This window comes from Ixodes scapularis, unplaced genomic scaffold (assembly GCF_016920785.2).
Source record: "Ixodes scapularis isolate PalLabHiFi unplaced genomic scaffold, ASM1692078v2 PGA_scaffold9__187_contigs__length_104089568, whole genome shotgun sequence".
Taxonomy (NCBI): domain Eukaryota; kingdom Metazoa; phylum Arthropoda; class Arachnida; order Ixodida; family Ixodidae; genus Ixodes; species Ixodes scapularis.
In genome coordinates this window covers 27084086-27105936 of record NW_024609884.1, presented here as the reverse complement: position 1 = coordinate 27105936, position 21851 = coordinate 27084086, and the positions used below count along the sequence as shown (strand labels likewise).

Here is a 21851-nt window from a genome sequence, read left to right as displayed (position 1 = left end):
CACAGCTTCACCACACATATGGAGGGTACACACCGTCGTCTGTGCGGGTCCCGAAAACTGGACGACTGCTCACTTGTTTGCATTGAACCTTAGTTGTCGTGCGGCAGCCTCTGTGGCACATATATCTAGCAACCGCTACAGATATTCCAGTCTCCGCTGTCAGCACGATGTCGTCGGCAAAGGTCAGCCCTTGCAGCACCCAGTTCACTTCCCCGCCATTTTCCAGTTGGGTAAGGAAAAAAAAAAAAAAAAAAAACACTTTCGACTGAAGCAGCCTTTCCTCCATCCCAGCCATGTAGAGTATGGGGAGAGTGGGCATCCCCGTCGAAGGACCCTTGTCACTGTCACTTCGTCCGACTCTGCCCCTCCCATGCAGTTCTGCTTGTACCGCATTTCCCGAGTAGAAACAACGCACGAGGGTGACACACCGCTTCGGCAGCTCCAGCTGCTCTAAGCACTGCGTTAGTAGTGCGTGTGGGACACTGTCATACGCCTTGGCCAGGGATGGGCAAAATACATGCAAATATGTATTGAAATACAAATACACAATACTTTGTCAAAAATGTATTTAATTACAAATCTAATTACATTTCCAAAAAAGCATTTAAGTACAAGATACAAATACAACCAAATGTATTTGGTCTCCTTCAAATACTTTTCGAAATACATTCCTCAAAATTCGCGTCAGCGACTTAATTCAGGGCACCTGCAACGGGTTTCTGGGTATCTCATTTTAACTTTGCATCGCACACTTGTGAGTTAGTGTGCAAGGCTCTAGTAGCGTAATAGAAATATAATCGCAAAAAAAAAAATGTAATCAGCCTGGACGCAATAGGTGAGAAAAGTACAGAGCTTCAAGCAGCTTTTTTTTGTCGATTACATTTTGGTATAGACCAACAAAGAACCGAGACGACCAAGACGCGCAGCACTAGCTAGAGAATTTTTTACTGTTGCAACTCGCACCAGTTTCGAAAATCTGGACGACCCGCGCATTCAGAATGTCCCAGGCAAAAATATGGATGGAAATCAGGCTGGAAAGCATCGCAAGTTGTCACAGGCGCTTAGTTAGCCAGCCTGCCTGTGAACGTCGATTTCGTCACTACTCTTGCCCTGGACTAGCACCGTAATCACAAAGTACGCTTGTGCTTGATTGAGAGGCACTGCATTCGGTGCAGAACATAGTTTTCTTCCTGCTCTGGACAGTGATAATAAATTTGAGGGATGTATTTTCGCCCACAAAATTGTATTTAATTACAATTGTATTTGAAATACTCACGTTTTAGTATTTAAATACACACGTCAAATACATTACCCAATTTGTAATTAAATACAAATGCAAAATACAAAAAGTATTTGAAATACGTATTTCAAATACTTGTATTTGAAATACTGCCCATCCCTGGCCTTGGCGGTGTCCAGAAAAGAGCACATCAAGGGTCATTCTTCCTTCCGGGCAACCTCAATGCACTGCGTGAGTGTCAAAGGTTTATCCTTCAATCAGCATCCCCGTCTAAAGCCGCCCTGAAGTTCGGTAAGGCGCCGACCCTGCTCTGCCCGTGCTGACATCTGTTCCCTGAGGCTGTAGGCAAAAACAAACGACGAGAGAATACACTGCCGCCATCTAACTGCTGGTACACCTCCCGCCTTGGAACACTTTCTGTGTCTGCATATTTCCTTCTCTTGTTTTTTTTTTCTTATTTTTTTTTACTAAAAAAAACTTTTGACAATGTTATAAACAACAATTTCTCAACGATAGTACGTATATCTGACCTCGCAAATACTGCAAAATCTTCGTTCTAGCGAAATGATGTTCCAGGGTAACCTCATAGCGCCAGCGTGGCAGTGCGTTCTCTCGTCGGAAGAGGTCTTTAAAGGAGCTGTGCAACAATTTCAGTACTTTGCTTAAATATTTTGAGAGTTGGTGTCTCGACCTTTCTGAAGTAAAGAACAAAAAACTGCTTTTGCCTGCATGTCCTAGTTTTTATTTTAAAAATTGACAAAGATTGAGAGTTTTTGTACCTCAACTCCTTCACCATCTTCCGAGTCACGTGAGCTGTGACGTGGATGGGGGACGCGCGGGGTTCCGGTGAAGCTCTCTCTCTAGAACCATCAGTGAACAGCGAGAACTCACCCGGTCGTGACCACGTGCTTGCGCAGGCGCAGCGCGAACACGGCGAAAGGAGGAAAGTCTCGTTTGGGTCCGGATATCCCCGTCCGGCTCTGCCCCCGTCCATTTCCGGCTTCTGAAGGCTATTTGCGGTAGCAAGTAGAGCTGACGGTTTTGTTGACCTCGGATAGATGGCGCCACTAAAACTCCGTATAATAAACGTTTTGTCGATGATACCAGGTTTTTGACGCATTTATATTTATGTTGGAACGACAGGATTTATAGAAAAATTACCTTTTATCGAGCAGGTATTTGCACAACTTCCTATCTTTTTACTAGTCCCCAATTGACGTCATACCGCGTGGTTCTCATGGCCGCCGCTCGCGGCTGCAGGTTGGGGAATATTCTAATTTTTGCCTCGCGATTTTGCGGCGGAATCGCAACATTTCGAAGGAAGGAGATGTGTTTTCTGCCCTTTGTGACAAGATAAACAATGTCAAAAGTAGCACACAGTCCCAAGGAGCCGCAAGTGTATGAACGGGCCTTTACTCAAAATAAGGGTTCGGAAAGGGTGTATGTAGCCTTGCGTGTCTCTGGAACGCAATTTTTCGAGCTACCGGCCCTACCCCAAAACCCGATATAACTTTTCGCTATCTGGACCATGGAACTGGAAATCTAACTGGAATTGTTTCTGGAAGCCTGAAATCCAGATTGCAGACAAAGGAATGATTTTGGAAAACCTGGAATCCAGATGGGCAATTGAAAATGATGCAAAAACCAACATTCAAATGTACCCACACTTTTCAGTGACGTGACGTTAGTGGCAGGCAGGCTTGCCAGTCGAGCAAGCAGTCTAAAAAATACACTATGCCAAGCATTTATTATGTGCTGGTGTGCGGGGGTACTGGAGCGAGCTTTCCAAAGCATTCATTCGACACCGTGAAACTGCTTGGAATCAGTTGGGAACAAATTCTACAGTCCAAAGAGTGAACCCCTGCACTTCCACTGACGTAACTTTTTCGTTGTTGCCAGTAGAGATTTTCAGTTTGTAAAATGCGGTGAGGGCCAAAATTATAAATTCTAAAACTTAACGAAAAAATATTTTGACCTAATATTTGGAATACTATTTCAGCGATGTTTGTTGGTGTGGTTAGCAATTTAAAAGAGACGAAGCATTGTCGTATGACAAAGTGCCGAGAGACCTTCGGACCGTGCATTAAAGGGGTACGGAAACGAAATGACGTCCCGTCGCGAGCTACTTCTCGCTTCAAAATCGGCCAGCGAGAAGCGCAATGCGTATCGCGTTCGTGACGTCAAGGGCCTCTGCACGGCCAAGGGTACTGTAGTTGCGAGCATTGCCGATTGGTGGCGTCAACGCGTGACAATCTCGCCTAGTAGGAATATCCGAGGAGCTTGCCCGTAACATCATTCGCGGTCATGGCAGTATTTTAGGTGCCACGAGCGTACAGTTCACCGTGTTAGCTTCACACCGCAGGAGCAGCTGCTCCAAGGAACAAGTAAGTAGAAATAACCGTCAGTACCCAGCAATGGCGGCACCTTCAAGCTGTGTGCATAAGCTATTCACTAGGTGCCATACTTGAGCGCGTTATTTACAGTGCATCCCGGGGGAGAGGGGGGACGTGGTGTGTTTGGCAGAGGACCCCGAGATCAAGCTCCTACTTATCGTCTGCTAAGAACGGCGATCTTGATAATTTGGAAGGCACGTTGCGGAAGCACTGTGGATTTCTTCGCCAAGCTTCGCGATTTTGTTCAAGCCCGAGTTGTTTATACATTTGCACTGTCCTGCCGTGAGTGGCGCTGGGACGGGAGGCATTCAACGTCATTTCTACACCGACCTCCCAACTACCACGTGATTATGATGTTAATGCAATTAATGCAAAGCTGCCGCGAGCTGGACGAGAATAAGCTATTTGGAGATTTGTTTGTCCTTTGTCCCCCTAGTTCCACCTCCCCGGGGATTATTGTTATACCAGGTGATACTGAGAAATTGTTTTATTCGTTTTAAAATTAGTTTTCGTGCGTTTACGGGCGGAAAACTGGTGTTGCTAAGGTGTTAACACATAGTTGTTTCCGGCTAAACAAAGAAATAAGAGCTAAAATTTTGTTTCCGTAGCCCATTAAATTCCATAAAATTAATTTTAGGCTGGGATAAATGCTTTTAGATTGAGAATTCACTAATTAGAACACGAGGGTAGAAATCCGAAAGCCTGCCTTACGGTAAGACAGTTTGAAAATATAGCGGACTATTTCTTTCCTCCTTTCCTTCGGAAGCTCTGCGCCTTTTCACTGTGATGCATCCGCGGTTCCCAAACACGAAAGCCGAACCCAGCTCACGCACTGGACACGAGCACTGCGTCACTCGGACGTATGCACTCGTCAACAATCAATCTGTCGACGAATACTTGGATTCGCGTCCGTGGCCAATGAGTGCCGTGGCGGCATTACCATCACTTGCGAAGGACAAGTTCCACGGTGTGCTTAAAAATGACTGTGAAACCTTGGAGTCATGGTCTCCGGTACACAAGCACGTGACGACCACGTGATTTCTCATTTCGCTTTTGAGTTGAGGATTAATTAAGGCTAAGGAGGAAGATATTAAAAAAAAAAAAAATACTTTCAAAATCTCTTGAGAAAAAACAAAAACTTGTAATTTCATCTGTTCGTTTTTTTTTTTTTCTTCTTTATTTTTACGTACATGTAGATATTTTCGAAGAGGCCACGCGCAGAATGCATTTAGGTATTCGACTTTGAAGCTGTCAGGAGGTTAAAGAATGGGCATAATGTCGAACGTAGACGGGTTCGTCTGTCTGATTGCTGTGTTCTTAGTGTTTGTCTTTACTTTCCGCGTTTTTTTTTTTGTGTTTTTGTGTTTTTTTTTTTTTTTTTGCATGGTCGTGTGTTTGACAGTGCCCAGCAATTAGACGAAGGCCGTAACCAATTACCTTTTATGAACTCACCCGAAACTGGAAGAAGAATGTGTTAGATCAGGTGCTTCGTCGCTCTTTATCGGGTGACAGGTTCTCCTCGGGACTGGTAGGCCATCCTGGGCGGCGAGGACCCTACCTGCCAGCATTGCATGACCGGTAGAGAGGGCCACCGCAGCGTTGGAGGCCAGGGGAATCCTGGAACTGGGATAAACACCTTCTTTCCTCCCCCAATCTCTTTCTGAAATAAAGATATTTTCAATCAATCAGTCCTCGGGATGACACGAATATACCACGATCTGGGCGAAGTGTGGCATGCCGCATGTCTGTTTGCTTGTATTTTGTCCATAATAGTCTTCTAAATCACTGATTTAGAAAAACAATTTTCCAAAATTACTTTAAAAGTAGCGTCAATACTTTAAAAAAAATCTATTAGCTTTTTATGTTTTTCAAGCGTTGCAGATCTTTTACGTCCGCCACGTCGGTACGTTATTTATGTTTTCTTTTTTTTTATGATACAAAATTGCGTTATTTTTTTATATAGAATGTGGTTTTAATGGTAAACAAATATTTGCTATTCTGTTTTACACCGGTGTATTAGTATCTCATTCCTGGCTTTTGTATGCACACAGCAATAAAAAAAAATAAAAAAAAGGGATTTTGAGGTGGTGAGCGCGATGACTTTGGAAGTTGTGTGGGTTTCGAGACCGGTTTTTCGGTCGCCGCCTGCTGCTCCGACGGCCACTCCGGCGAAAGCGGACGGCCATGTTTGGAAGCGGCGACGAAAGCGCCACTGCGCTAGACTGCGGAGGACCGGCGCATATAAGTTTGGAAGGCGCGGCGCTGGCGCCATTCGAGGGAATACGAACTGTTGCGCTAGGACGGCAAACTTCGAGTAAACAAGATGAGAGAAATCGTTCACATTCAGGCGGGTCAGTGTGGGAACCAGATTGGAGCGAAGGTAAGCAAGCCTCTATCTGACTCGTTCTGTCGCGCTTCGTGGATTAGCGGAATGTGCGGTGTATATCGCGGACAGAGTAAAACATTATGGGTGTTTTTTTTTTCTCGTTTATAAATAACTATACGATTTGGTTAAATGTCAAAATCTGACATAGTTACGTCGAGTGTGAGAAGCGGGCTGCCACGGCAACAACTGGATTTTCTGTTCTACGCGGTCCCGTGTAGACGGTGTGTGTACCCATGTATTTAGGTGAAGAAAGAATGTGCAACATAATCTGCACTGTATATGTTCAGAGTATGTATGTATCATTCTTTCCACACCCACAATCTGTTGCAAGCATGCATGCCGTCGCAGGAAGAAAAACAAAGTTCGGCAAAACTACGTGTGTCAACGAGAGTTTCAGTTACGTTATCGGTGTACCGAGTCATTATTTCAGCGAATGTGTCAAGTTACCAGTTGCAGCACATTATTTGAACTTTTCATTCTATAGGTGGTCTTCGTGTAAACTTAGGCTCTTGGATTCCCACCTGACAACCTTTAAAAAAAAAAAAAATCTGATTTTTTTTTGGCGGGAATTGTGACGTTGGGTTTATAAGAACAAAAAATTATATTATTCTCTTCTTGGAAATATTGAATACTTATCCTCCATCGGTGGGGCGAAAACATCTGTGATCCCTTTATTGCATATTTACTTTCCGGTACAATTTTTCATTTATTCAATATTCACGGTCGTCAGACGTTGACTCTGTCTACCGTGTGACATGGCGATGTCATTTGACCTTTGCCGCCATGTCTGTAAGCACGAACTATGCGCAAGCCTTGTCGAAGAAGGGCTCTCTCCTCACTGAGGGGGTCATCTAAGGACGCGGCAGTCGTGTATCGAACATTGCGGATAGCATCATGCGCCATCCCGGCCCATCCGCGGTGGAGTTAGTTGGGAGGAGTCGATAATATGTGGGAGCATTCCACCCGCATTATCCGCAGTGGAGAAAGGCATGTTCCCTAGAAATGAAGTACAAACATCCGCTCAAGCGTAACGTGACGCGTCATAGCCGATCTAGCTGAGAACCACATAACTTCCTCGATAATAAAGTTATTTGTTTTTAACGATTAGGAAGGTAATTCTTGCTTTGCTAATGTATAATTTGGACACGTCTTAGCACTAAAATGCTTTATGTTTTGCGGGGCGGACCAAACGAACCAGCTAAAGTTCATTCGATGGGAAGGGGCACATAAGATGACCAAAAGTCTTCTGTACCCCCTTTTTTTTTTTCTTGTTGAGTTTTTTTTTTTTTTATATTACCCCTTTCCTTTTTTTCTTTTTTTGCAATAATGTCATCTGGGCGGAGCAGCATGCAAGTGTTTAAATAAAGAGTGATAAACATACACTTGCGGATCAAAAGTGGGAGAAGAAAGGGTATCACTTGCGTTATGACCGACAAACCCTGCCTACGCGTCTCAATACGACCAGAAAAAAAAAAAAAAAAAAAAAATATAGCGCATTAGCGTACTTTTTTTTTTTTTTTTCGAGCACGCAAGTCAGTATTTTTTTCCCCCCAAACTTCCTGAGAAAACATCATCGAAGGGATCGGTCAAAGCTTCCTTCATCCTCCGACAGTTGGCCAACGCACGGGCGACTTGAACGTCCGACGACCCACTCCATTAATTTATTATACTGTTTCCTAGTTCCTTCCGGCCGACACCCGCGGTCCTGCGTGTCGACGGCAGTTGCAGTAATTTGCCTTCCCCGAAGATGGAGCGCAGGCCCCGACTGGGGAGGGCGCGCGATCTTGCGCGTGGCCCGCTCTGCGAGTGTGGTCCTCTGGCCTGGGCGAAGGAACCTGTTTGGCGCAACCTTTTCCCGTCCAGCTGGCCGTTGGCTGTCCCAAGATGGAATTCGGCGCTCTTCAGTCAGTCGGGCCGCCAGGACGTCCCCCGCCCTTCCCCTCTGCAAACAATGGAAGCCCTCGCCTCACGCCGACTTGATATCGTAGCAAAGCTCGGCCGCACTAGGTAATCTCGCGGCAAAGAGCGAGCGGCAAGTTCGAAATGAGCGGTTTATTGCACCAAAATTGCTTTCCTCCAAAGACGTTGTATTCTTGCATTGCGGAGCAACATAATGGCGAACATACAACTTCCATCGCGCCTTGAGAGACGGGATGACAGACTCGGCATTTGGGATCGAGCGCGACGCTGTTTGGACGGCGATGATACTGCCAGCGTGTCATCGTAAATAACGGGTTGGTTTCTCCAGTTATTGTTCGGCCGTCACGCCCGTCACGAGACCACGCGGCCCTGCCGACGTTCTTCAAGAATGCCACAGTTGTCAGGTGGATTGTTCCCGTGTCGCGAGACGTTCATTTGAGGATCGCTGTTGCGAAGAGGAGTCCACCTCGCCACCGATGTTTGTTCGAAATACAGTGGCTCTAATGTTTACGGGACTACGACGTCGCGAAGGCTGGTTCTTGAACCGTGCCCGATGATGACTCGGCGCGCTGTCAGCACGGGCTGGTCCATGTTGAGCGTTCCCGGTCGTAGGGCCGAGAGGTTGCTCCTCGAGGAGGCACGCCGCATGAACTCGCTGCTGCGCTGTATCCGGTCATCCACAATAGGGAGTTGTAGTAGATCGTTTTTCTCCTCCGCTACGGTATCCGTAAAGAAAACGCCGCAGCTGCGCATGCGCGCCACCAGCCTTGTCTGCATAGTTCAAGGTCTTGTGAAGGATTACGGAGCGCTATCCGCATGCCTAGCGGTCTGCGGAAACGGTCTACTACAACTCCCTAATAACAGCAAAGCGAGAAGACGGGTTTCGGGCTACTTTGACCTTGCTTTTCGTTTAGCGCGATAATGTACTTCCTGTTTTCGCAAGTCCGCGAGCACTCTTGCTTTGAGCAGCAACTTGTAAAATTGATGAAGCGAGCTTCCAGCTATTTTGCAACGTGCATTCCACATCATCAAGGTTGCCTGTCTTAGGAGCTATTAATGTGAGCTCGTTCTGAGCATGCGCTCTGAACAGCGCACTCAAATATGGTGTCCAGTGAATACCCCCTATATATAATCGCAAACGGCTTCAAGCGTTCAATATACGATTGCACGACCGGTGTGCGTTCGTGTGATCCCTACTGCGTTGTTTAAGACCCCCAGTTCGGCAGTCGTACTGCAGTGGCTCGATTTCTCACCTACAGCGTGAACTGTAGTGTCGCCCCTTTCCTCAAAGGCAGACCAATCTACCTCTCGCTGTCAGGACATCCAACGTCGTTTGCTTTTTGCTGCGTTGCGGACGCTTTAAATGGAATAAACGAGTATCTTTGATCAATGGTTTGTGGTCTGCTTTTCGTGAAACTGCGAACCGAACTTTCCGAACACGTGTGCGTCCGGTTCGTAAAATGCAAGCTGCAAGGAGGCTTAATTTTTTCTTTTTCTTTAATCGACGTTTGCGTGAATCGGAATAACTGCTCATGCCGTTCTTACAGAGAACAAGGATTTCTTCTTCTGGTCTTGACCTCTCTTACTTTTCAGTTCTGGGAGGTGATCTCTGACGAGCACGGCATTGACCCGACGGGCAGCTACCATGGAGACTCTGACCTCCAGCTGGAAAGGATCAACGTCTACTACAACGAGGCCTCGGGTCAGTGCACGCAAGAGACGCGGTCATTGCGCAGGAGACGCGGTACTCGCTCATAACACCACCTTTGCAGCAAAGGAAAGAACTAAAATTGATCGGCAGCCTGAACTTAGTCTGCCTCAACGGGCGAGTTGTCTCTCAGCTGTAGATGAGCAATATAGCCAGTGCGGTACAACCGGTAGCCTGGGTTCTTAAACATGCTCTACGCAGTAGTGATACACGATCGCTCACCGATACGATGCTCATCCAGATCGAAACAGGCAGGGGTGGGGACTAAACCCAGGGTTCGGTTCTGCAGCGCGAGCTTTCGCTCTACGTGCTCCTAGGGAGTCTAGGTGATGCCACCCTTTGTAATACCACCCTTTGTAATACCACTCGCCGACAAACCAGCAGCCATTTTGGTCCTCGGCGATAATCCGTGGGCTTATAACCCTCCCAGAAACAGGCACCTTATCTCACAAGTTCGGAGCAGCGTTGTGGAACCCACGGAGGGAGGATTAGCATTTTCCCCCCTCGGATGGGAGGACCGATGGACACAAAGGCCACTTTCCGACGCACGGGGAAACAATGAGAGGAACAAAATGGCGGTGGACGAGGGTGTGGGAAAGGGAAACAGTTAGTTGGCATCACCCTATGCGAAGCGCACATGAAGGCACCCTACGTGCTCCGAGCTGGTGTGCGCTTCGACCACTCGGCCACTGATCCCTTTGATCTGGTGCATTTGGAATTTGTTTAGCAGCAGTCGCTTGACTGTCCTCTTTGAACACGTTTGCAAGTCCGGCTTTAGGGCGCTGCCATCATGCTTGGCTGTGGTGCGCTTGGACGACTCATAATCCGACTACGAAGCCTTGCTAAGGCGACGTAATCGGATTATGCCGCGCCCAAGAGCGCAACCCACTGAGGAAGATGGCGGCGACCTGAGACTGGTCTTGCAGACGTGCATAACTTGTAGGGTTCGCGAAGAAAAGCCGTTGACTGATCACGATTGCTGCAGGCTCTTTCCTGATATCTTTTGGCAGCCTTGCAGTCACTCGTGCTTGCTTCACGAGCGCCGAGACACTGCAAACCTGCCAAAGGTATACCGTCGCGTGCATGCCGCACGTGTTTGAGGCTTGTCGGTGTCTGTTGCTTCTGTTCGTTGCTCTAGTGGGACTCGGTCATTAAAGTATCGACACTCCATTCCACGATTGCCTTGTGCACGCCGCCATTCTGCTGTCTTGTGCGGAGCAGGGGCATTTGGCGATAGCTGCTATTCGAAAAGGCAACTTCATCCTGACCTGTGTCAGGAACAGGGTGAATGATAAAAATGACATGATTTAAAGGGGCACGAAAACCAAAATCTGGAGCGCATCTCTTTGCTTGAACATGAAGCGGGTTAAAGTAGAACTTCACCAACACCAATATTTCGTAGGATAACGCAAGAAAAAGGATTTTAAACCGAATAAAATGATAACCAAAAACCACCTCGCGGATGTCTGTGAAGCTTCGATGGAATGTCGTGACATGCTAGTAAGAGCAGCGCCACAACGGGAAGTACGCTCACCCATAGAAATTATTTAGGCCTGGACGTATAGTACCAAGACGCGCGTTTAGAACGAAAAATATCGTTCTAAACGCGCGTCTTGAGAAAATCTGAACGCAAAAGAAAACAAACAACCCCCCCCCCCCCCAAAAAAAAAAAAAAAAAAAATCTGTTTTTGTTTTTTATTATGGCGGGTTTTCCTGTTAATTAAACTGTACTTTAAATTTACAGTGGTTCTTTCTTCCGCATTGTTTTCAGTGATCGGACGGATTGATCAACAACCTGCCATGCTTAAAATATATCTAGTGATTCAAAAGTACTATTTTATGGCTACTGTGATTTAAATATTTATCCGATTTAAATCAAATGAAGCTGATTTAAATCAAACAAAACCGATTGACTTGATTTTTTAAAACTTAAATCACTTTTTTTAATTTTATTTTGTTAGGAAGATCAGGTGATGTTTTTGTTTGCTTTGGCGCGTACTGTTTGAGCATTTGTGGAGGATGGACAAAACGTTTCCTGCGACATCATGATAACAATGATTTTAAACATCAAGATGGCTGAAGTGCACTTACTAGAAGTATAGGCTCTTCAGTGACTCTAGGCTAACCGGAGCGGCTGTTAACGGCGAGGATGGCGCCAGTGGGTGCAGCACGATTGCCCCGCGTGCAGAATCAGTGGCGTCACTAGGGTCAGCGGAACCTGGGGCGCTAGCCCCCACTTTGTGACGCCACTGTGCAGAATGCCTGTCGCAAAAACCCCGCGCCCATCGTTTCGATAACCCGCGGCCACCTAGCCGTCCTCACTGCCCCGCCCCAGCCTCTTCGCGCTTGTAATATGTTGAGGGTCTACAAAGGGTCTTTTCAGTGAAAGGAACAAAATAAGGTTGACTGCATAAATCTACATCACCAGCGATGTACTCCGATGTCATGGAGGTAGCTCCGACGCAGAATTCTAAACTTCATCTACCTAGATGGTTACGCATATTTTTTTTAGAACGACGTAAGAAGATCTGTTTGGCTGTGGCGCCAGGGGCTGCGGGTCGGAACTGTGAATTCGCGCGTGCTTCAGAGCCGACGAAAGCTTCGGTTCACTGCTCATTGATAACAGCTGTAACTTATGTTTTGACAGTGACTGGTATTTTCTGTTTGTTTTCACTTTTAACGTCGCAAGATGCTTTATCCAGTTATTCCTTATTTGAGTCCCAGGTACGGTATGATAACGTTACACAAGCTTGCGTGCACACTAAAGGCAGAATGCCCCGGCGTCACGCTCAGTAGGACCCCCGGCCACCTGACACAGGGGATTCGCGTCATGGGCTTCTGAAACTGGGGCTTTTGAAAGCGGGGCAATAAGGGCGGGGTGTTTGCCGCGGGGCATTTGACACGGGGCTTTTGACATTGGATGCTTTCGTCCACCACCCACGCCGGCGACGTTGTACGTAAAAGAATTCCAGAATCAGGAAGGCTGCAGTGGATACACATTATGGTTTCGGTCCACTTTTAATCAATGACAGAAGAAAAAAAAAAAATAGTGGCGGCCTTCTGAGACATCATTTGCGTCCAATCTAGAGGACACTATCCTCCCTCGAAAGGAAACGAGGAATAGCAGAAAACGCGCTGCCTACGGAGAGTGTAACGACCAGGCATAATGACTACTGCATCCTGTTCCGAGCGTAGCGTGACTTTGCCTTTTTTTATGTATCAGACTGGGCCAAGTTCAGACTGTCTCGTTCGTCCATTAGCCCGTGAAGCGCTGCCGCCAGACCTGCCGAAACTTTTAAAGGATTTTATCTTTTTTTTTTTTTTTTCGTTCTTCTCAGAGCCCGCAAACCTTCCATTTTGCTTTTTATTCCGTCCGTCCATCCTTTTACGGCCTCCCATCAACTTTGCAAAAAAAAAAAAAAAAAAAAAAAGGTTTGGGGGGGGGGGGGGGGGGGGGGTTGTAGTTTCGCATTTCGTAAAGCGCCTTCATCCGTGAACTCTGGGCTCGGTTGAACGGCCTCAGCTCGTACATGCTTGGCATTTCTGTCTGCCTCGACGCGCCGAAAAAAGGCAAAACAAAAAGTGCAAGAGCAGACTGTTGCAGTGTGAGAGAAATGAAACGCTCTTTGCATCGTGCTCGCCATTTTGTTTGTTTGCCAGTGTGATTGACATGTTTTGCGCCGGACACGTTATTCTTGCATTCCTTTGCTGGTACTGGTCGCAAGAAGGGGAAAGACGAGTGGTTTGCACGCGTAGAAAGAGTAAGGGGGTTGTCTCTTGCCTTAAAAGGGCACTGCACATAAAAAAAAAGAATACATTTTGTTGACACGTATGTCGCAAAATAAACCTCCCCCCCTTTTTTTTTTCTTTCCTAAAAAAAAAAAAAAGGAAAATGTAAGCCGCGAGAGCGATTCTGAAACTAATTCATTCTCGAAATAAAAGTTTGTTTCGAAATCGCTCCCAACTCAAAATGTGTCTCGCGGCGTAAATATTGCGCTTATATATTTTTTTACGAAAACAAAACAAAAACATTTTTTTTGTCCTACTTAAGCACTTAAAAAAAAAAAAAAGTTTGTTTGGGACGTGTTTTTTTAATGGGTAGTTAACTACTGTCCAGCCATCTGAGATGGGGCGAAGGGGCACTTTACCGCTACGCTAAGTATTTTCCCTTTGAGCAAGTTTACGCCAACTCTCAGACATAAAATTTGCTGGGCTATTCCATGTCAAAGACGATAATGCTGGCCATCGCAAATTCCTAAAAAAAAAAAAATCGTTTTTTTTTTGGTTAAATTATATATAAATTTTCGCCAAAATATTTGTTGTTAGAAAAAAAGAATCTTGAATACGTGAGCGCTTTCGGAAATTTCTGCATGAACCCGAACTAGGTATAACTTTAAAAATAGTTTATGAAAAATCTAAATGATTAAAAGGAAGTAGCTCAATTATTTTAAATACTCTGCTGGGATTGTTCTTTCGTGTGATGCCACACTTCATATTATGAACTTTTTTTTCCTTTTTTCTTTCTTTGAGTGAACAAGCAGAAAACGAGACATGTTCAACATTTAAAATAGAAAGCACCGTTGACCTTGCGACATTTAAAAACCTTATATGGGCTGGGCGGTTTGTAAGCACAATATTATTTTAAAACGATAAAGCATACGTCTTGCCCAAAATTAAATCTCAAAGTCGCCCAAAACTCGCTTGTGCTGAAGGTTCAGACCCAAACTTTAATCGAGTCCCTCCTGATAAAAATATGCGGGATGGCTCATTAGGTACATCAGCTTGTTACCTTGTGACTAAGCAAAACTTATCGGAGTAAATTTAGAAATGTTGAAGTTCAGCACCGGCGTAATAATTTTCGTAGTACCGTACTGTGCCTTCACTGCGCAACATGCCCCATGCCTTGTTTTATTGCTATTTATTTTGCACAACAAAGCAGTGCAAAGCATGCGCTTGGGGCCCGAAGGCACCTAGGGCGGCACATTATGGTATGTATCACGAAAACCGATTACGCCGCTGCTCAGCTTCAAAGGTTTCTCGGTCTCTTTTAAAACAAAATTTACTCCGGTAACTTTTGTTTTGTTGCAAGGTAACAAGCTCATGTATACCTAATGAGGCGTCCCGCATATTTTTATCAGGGCCCTCGATGCTTAATTTGGGTCTGAATCTTCAGCAAAAGTGAGTTTTGGCCGACTTTAAATTTATTTTCGGGAAACCTTTTCTAAATTTTAGCAACAGCGCAGCCCAGATAAGGCTTTATAATATCTTCAAGGACAGCGGCGCTTTCTGTTTTAAATGCCGAACATGTCTCGTTTCCTGCACGAAAGAACAATTTCAGCTGAGTATGTAATAGCAATTGAGCTAGCCTATTTTAATCACTTGGATTTTTCATTTATCCGGCTTCGCTGCAGAAATATTTGAGAGCGCTCACCTGATAAAATTTGGTTTTCTAAAAAGAAATATTTAGTTAAAATCTAACAGACATACGCGATTTTTTTTTTTTTGCTTTTAAGAAATTGGCAATACGTGATTATTAACCAATGTCATGTTGTTTTGGTTTTGTGCGGTTTGTATTTGTTGGCTCACCTCATCATAGAACTCAACGGAAGACGCTTCTCTCGAGTCAAGTTTCTGTGTATTACAAAATAAGGAGAAAAAAAGAAAAAAAAAAAAAGTGGGGCAAACGTGGGAGTTCTCACGAGGACGTGAAACGCGCGCTTGGGTGTGACTCAGGGACTCAGGCGCGGGGGTCGTCTCAACTAGCGCGGTGCAACGCCATAGAAGGAGTGCGCTCTCTCCCGTGGGCAGAAAACCGCCCAGAAACTTTGGTGGGCAGGAAATATGAATCCGACTGCCTCTTCATCGGCAGCTACGCGCAGCACTGTCGAAAAAAAAAAAAAGAAGTTTTTTTTTTTTTTTGTTGACGTGTACCCTATGCATGCGCATCTGCGCGTCACAGACGGCGAAATAAAACCAAATTGCGCATTGCCTTCGAAAGTGGGTCGCCCGCGTTGCCTCCATTAAAACGTACACGAGACAGGCGCTGGTCGCGAACGGGTTTTCTTCGGCTGAGGCGCTCGTCGAACTTCTGTTCGGGTTTTTGATTTTCGCGCGTGGCGTACGGAAAAGAGTTCGGGTCCGACGTAGTGGACGGACGCTTTATTTGGTCAAGGAATTAGGCTTAATGTTTTATTCGCCCGGGATGAGCGCCCGCATCTGTGTCACTGGGTCAAGATGCTTCGGGTGACCGCGTTCTTGTTTCATTTTTAAACTTGCGCGCTTTGGTTTCTTTTTGTTCCCTTCACTCGAGCTGCAGCTTTTAATATTTTTTTTTTTTAGAGTAAAATAAAACAATACGTGTGGAGTACTGAATCAACATATACTATAATTCTTTTTTTTTTTTTTATTCTTTACAGGTGGCAAGTATGTGCCTCGTGCCATCCTTCTTGACTTGGAACCAGGCACGATGGACTCGGTCAGATCTGGGCCATTTGGACAGCTCTTCAGGCCAGACAACTTCATCTTCGGTCCGTTATGACCTTAGTTTCTCGTGGACGGCTACCACCGTCGTGTTCATTCTTTGGAATAAGTCGCCTTCCCCCGACGCTGAGATAATTTCGAAATCTGAACAGCGCGATAGTAGTTCGGCCGCATTGCAATACACGCCCGTCGTGCGTTGAAGTCTACCCTCTCGACGCTTGTGATGGTACAAACACGTTTGTTTCACGGAGAAACGAGAAAGTTAATCTCAGCTCGATGAAATTTGTTCTTTCACTCTTTCAAAACTAAAAACTTAAGATGCATAGAGAAAAAAAGTCACAGGAAAATTCTTTAGTTAATGGACAAAGCATGCCGCGTTGTGCTACACTTATGACTCACCACATCCTGCTCTGTTTGGCCTCAGGGCCTTTATGCATATCAAATTCATCATCATCTCTGGACATGAACCGTTGATATGTATTATTTTTTCATTACTTGAATTTTTTTAGAAGAGAGGTGTAAGAAAATGCAAAAATGTACCAAAAGCCAGGATTCATAATGATAAAGAAAACTACAGATACTTTACTTAACAATATTACCAATTTATTCAAACGTTTCGTTTATCATGCGGGAGACATCATCAGTGCGTGTTTAGGGACACGAATGAGAGGAGTACAGGAACCAGAAGGCTATTTTTAAGGACATCTCCGTACACTTCGGGAAGGGGGCCTCGGTTTGCACTGCAGGCGGATGCGTCACTACGAATGCAGTACGACTCTAAAAAAATTTCGTGGTGCGTTCGTAGTCACGCATATTCGCCTGCAATGCAAACCGAGGCCCCCTTTTCAAAGTGTACGCGGTTGTTCTTAAATAGCCTTCTGGTTTCTGTACTCCTGTCATTCGTGTCCCTGAACACGCACTGATGATGTCTCCCGGATGGGAGACGAAACGTTTGCTTTGTTAATATTGTTAAGTCAAGTCAGTGTAGTTTTCTTTATCAAGAGAGGTGTATTAGAACAAAGTACAGAAGACATAGAGGGTGTTTGAGCGAAGACTTTAAAAAAATCCCTAAAAATAAAGAAATTGAAAGAAAAAATAAAACAGAAACAAAAAAATCTTTTTGAGAACAAATTGCCAGCCACGGCATGTGCTAAGGAGTGCAAAAAACATACTAATTAGCTAAATAATTAATTCAAGTTTTCTAATTAACTTTTGAATCAATCAAGTTAAACATGCATATGGTTCCAAAGACAAACTTGCTAAGCCTCATCGAAGATCACTAAATCAACTCATTTTAGAATGACAAGGCCAAAAAAAAAAAAAAAAAGTTTTATTTGGTTTTTTTATTGGAGCGCACCTTTGCGCCAGCAGTCCTGCTTCCCGGTGGCCAAGGTGCGGAGCTACCGCGTCGCCTCCCTCATGGGAAGTCATAGTATGGCGCACGTGCGTTACGCGTCTCAGCCACCGGGGAGCAGGACCGTTGGCGCAAAGAAGCACTCCGGTAGGAAACCGCACAACCTAAAAACGAGTCCAATTTCTTGTTTTGTTTTTGTAACAGGGTAAAATATGTTGCTTTTTAGTGGCGGAGTTAGAGGGGGGGGGGGGGGGGGGGGGATGTCCTGACTCTCTCTTTGGATTCTGCATGTGTAAAAATTTAGGGCGGGGAAAGAGGGGGGGGGGGAGAGGGGCATTCCCCCCCCCCCTTTTTTTTTGGAAACACCCGCATCTGTCCCTTTCTAAAATGAGTTGATTTAGTAGTGGATTTCGATGCTTAGCAAATATCTCATTAGAAGCATGTTTATTTTCACTAATTAAAAGGTAATTAGTAAGGTTTAGTTAATTATTTAGGTAATTAGTATGTTTTTTTTTCTTTCAATTCTTCACGTCCACCGTGGCTGGCAGTTTGTTCCTGAAGAGTTCATTTTTTTCATTTTTTTTTTCTCAAACACCCAATATTTTGCCTTGGCAAGGTCAGCTGTGGTTCTATAAACCAGAATAGAAGTTTAGCGATGTTTCCTCGCACACAACTAATGTCGTGGTGCACAAAAGAAGAGTTGCCTCGAAGAATCACAAGAGCTGACATCTACGAAGTCTGTCATAGCATCATGTTTTGTTGTTATCTAGAGCCTGTTGCGCCATGGAAAAAATATGTCACGCTAACCAAGATAAGAGACAGATATCCAGATATACCGGTTAGCTGGCATATTTTCCAAATTGCGCTTTTGTAAAATGAACTTCCTCAAGCAGCTCCCTATAGTCACATCGTGCCAGTAAGTGACATTAGCGACAGCAAGCAACCGTTCCTCGAACACTGTTCCTTCTGTGGGTCACCGTAGCAGATGCTTTGCAGCCTGCCCTCGTTCACTCTTCATTACGAGATGCTTTCACCTTCTTGCAGGTCAGAGTGGTGCTGGCAACAACTGGGCCAAGGGTCACTATACAGAGGGGGCCGAGCTGGTGGACTCCGTCCTGGACGTTGTCCGCAAGGAGGCTGAAAGCTGCGACTGTCTCCAAGGTTTCCAGCTTGCCCATTCCCTCGGAGGTGGCACTGGCTCGGGCATGGGCACACTTTTAATTTCCAAGATCAGGGAGGAATACCCCGACCGGATCATGAACACCTTCAGCGTCATGCCTTCCCCCAAGGTATCATCTCCACCCCCACCGCCTTGGAAGTAGTGTCGAGGCTACACTAAGAAACAGTTCCCAGCCACACAGCGCATGAATGTACCCCTGTGTTGGGGTGCTGCTGTTACCATCACGCCCCGTGGCGTAGCCAGGAATTTTTTTTGGGGAGCGCTGAGGTGGTTGGGACGTCCATGACTTGGGGTGCAGAGGGGGGTGGGTGTGTGCTGAGGCCCCATAATCCTCCCCCCTGGCTATGCCACTGGTCACGCCCATGTTCCGACACGTTGTGCAACTGCTAATGAGCTATACGACACTGTTCGTAACTGGAAATATTTCTCTGCACTACTTTATGCCAGGTCCACATTTGGCTGACCCCATATCTTGAATATTTTTGGCAACAGGTGTCCGACACTGTTGTGGAACCCTACAATGCGACCCTGTCCGTGCACCAGTTGGTTGAGAACACAGATGAGACCTACTGCATTGACAATGAGGCCCTCTACGACATCTGCTTCCGCACGCTCAAGCTCACCACTCCGACCTACGGCGACCTCAACCACCTCGTTTCAGTCACCATGTCTGGCGTCACCACATGCCTCAGGTTAGGGCAATGAAGTATCTATAACTTTAGGTGGTAATTTGTCAGGAATTTGTGCTTAGTCGTAGTAAACAAGGCTAACTTTGACACTTTGCGGACTCGGGCAATTCCCTGTTAACCTCTTGACTGTTTTGGACGAGCCTAGCTCGTCCACCTAGAGCCGTCCCCAAACCGTTTAGGATGTGTGTAGCTTGTCCGCGCACCCTCGCTCGCCCCTTGGCTGTTTTGGACGACTCAGGCTCATTCAGAGTCAAGTATGCGACGCTGCCGAGAGGTGACAGCTCCAGTGGTGGAGACATTGGCTCGCCTGGGCCGCTCGTGCGATAAGTATGAAAAAAAAAGCAATTTAAGGTAAAAAACTGCAAAAGAAACAACAATAAAAAAAACATGGCTAGGGGTTTAAAGAAATGGTTTGAAGAAATGGTATGAGAAAAATTGGCACACAGAGCATGCATTTCTTGTAAACACTTTAAGGTTGAACATCCTTGACCACACCACAAGGATTGCAACTGCACAGGGTTTAATAAGTAAAGGACTAGTTGTGAAAATTCTTTGCAGCGTGATGGAAAACAGCCAATTTTATTTATAAATTTCTACTTATGCATGGATGCGCTTGTTTTTGTAAAGGTTCCCTGGCCAGCTAAACGCTGACCTTCGCAAGCTTGCGGTGAACATGGTCCCCTTCCCACGTCTTCACTTCTTCATGCCTGGGTTTGCTCCTCTGACATCTCGTGGCAGCCAGCAGTACAGGGCTCTGACGGTGCCAGAGCTGACCCAACAGATGTTTGATGCCAAGAACATGATGGCTGCTTGCGATCCTCGCCACGGTCGCTACCTGACTGTGGCCACCATCTTCCGTGGGCGCATGAGCATGAAGGAGGTGGACGAGCAGATGCTCAACGTGCAAAACAAGAACTCCAGCTACTTCGTAGAATGGATCCCAAACAACGTTAAAACTGCAGTCTGCGACATTCCTCCTCGGGGTCTCAAGATGTCCGCCACCTTCATTGGAAACAGCACCGCCATCCAAGAGCTCTTCAAGCGGATCTCCGAACAGTTCACTGGTGCGCATATCTAGTCTTGGTCTTTTTTTTTTAGGTTGGACGTCTTACAATGTTTCCTATTTTCCTTACAGCCATGTTCCGCCGCAAGGCTTTCTTGCACTGGTACACCGGAGAGGGCATGGACGAGATGGAGTTCACCGAGGCAGAGTCCAACATGAACGACCTAGTGTCCGAGTACCAGCAGTACCAGGAGGCCACAGCTGATGATGAGGGAGAATTCGACGATGAGGATGCCTTGGCCGATACCGCCTAAGAATGGACCAAACTGATTCCTGTGCTGCTACGGTTTTGTTTAAGGAGAGTTTATTTTATTAGGAGCATTGGCAAACCAAAACCTGAGACTGTTTTTTTTCTTTTTTTGTCGTGTTTGATACACCGACAACGTGGAAATTCATATTACTTTTTTATTTCAGTTTCTCAAAATTAATTTTTTATTTAGACTGAATGTTATTTTGTGTCACAATAAAGCTTTTAGTGACAAGATCAGTCTCTCTGTCTCGGAACACTTATTTTAACTCTTCCATTTCTAAACGTGATGGGCACCATTTTCAATTGCATTTCTGTGCTTTACTATGTGCTTTGGAAGTTACTGCGTTCTTTCTAAAGTCCCTAGAATTAATAAGATTAAGCAACATATTAAGTATAACTAATTCGTTTTGCCTCGAGCATTCAATTCCTATATCGGACATAACTGGTCAAAATAAAATATGCCCATTATATGAGAAAACTGTTCCCCCTTATGTGCAATATTAGCAACAAACTGAAAAGCAGCTCTGTTCAAAAAAGCAAGTCAATACCCTGGCTTTTTTTTGTAGCCACGGTAGGTTTGAATGCTGTCATATCGTTCAGCCTACAGTTCCTGCTAAACTCGTTTGGGCATTATAGACCATTCTACTATAAGTGCTTTCAGGTCGGCGCAGTTTTGTTCTATCCGGTAAGTTCTATGAATTGGGGAGAGGGGGATAAAAATTGGAGAGGGCACATGTCTGATTCTATAGCAGACGGCAAACTGGCTATTCTCCATTTTTGGGCAGTACCCGTGGGCTGTACCGAACATCTAACACTTCCTCGCTGCTGCCGCTGTAAAGTGGTTCGCGTCTCTGTAACATTTATAACTATTCCAGGGGCAGTCTATTGTGCTATTGTTGTCTTATTTCAGTAGAGAATCCACTAGCGTACCTTCGTTTGGTTACTGCAATAACAATGGCATTAACTGGCAGTATGAACCTCGGCCGCTGCACCTACTGCATCAGCAGAAAATAAGATCCCGATTGTACAGTTCAAAGTTAAAAAAAAAAAGTCTTGCTTGGCTTTTGTGAAACGCCATGCAAACATAATGTTTTTTATTTCTCCGGGTTCAGAAACATTACCAACCCTGTGCAGTTTTCCCAACGAGGTAAAGTTTTCCTTACACATGCCCAACCATATTTAATAGAA

General features: G+C 45.4%; 1 protein-coding gene across 3 annotated transcripts in view; it reads left to right on the top strand.

The window, feature by feature from the left end:
• LOC8026892 (tubulin beta chain) overlaps positions 1-20900 on the top strand; it is a 35586-nt gene extending 14686 nt beyond the window's left edge. Inside the window, exons 1-7 of one of the 3 annotated variants that reach the window (XM_002406620.5) lie at positions 5886-6013; positions 9533-9641; positions 16064-16174; positions 18526-18770; positions 19154-19353; positions 19978-20414; positions 20486-20900. In XM_002406620.5, the coding sequence (XP_002406664.1) occupies positions 5957-6013; positions 9533-9641; positions 16064-16174; positions 18526-18770; positions 19154-19353; positions 19978-20414; positions 20486-20667 (1341 nt within the window). In that variant the 5' untranslated portion in view covers positions 5886-5956 and the 3' untranslated portion in view covers positions 20668-20900. Of the gene's footprint in view, positions 1-5885; positions 6014-9532; positions 9642-15665; positions 15891-16063; positions 16175-18525; positions 18771-19153; positions 19354-19977; positions 20415-20485 lie in introns of those variants that run through there. The other 2 variants (XM_042287123.1, XM_029980202.4) reach the window with 2 other exon arrangements.
• Positions 20901-21851: the final 951 nt, after the last annotated feature.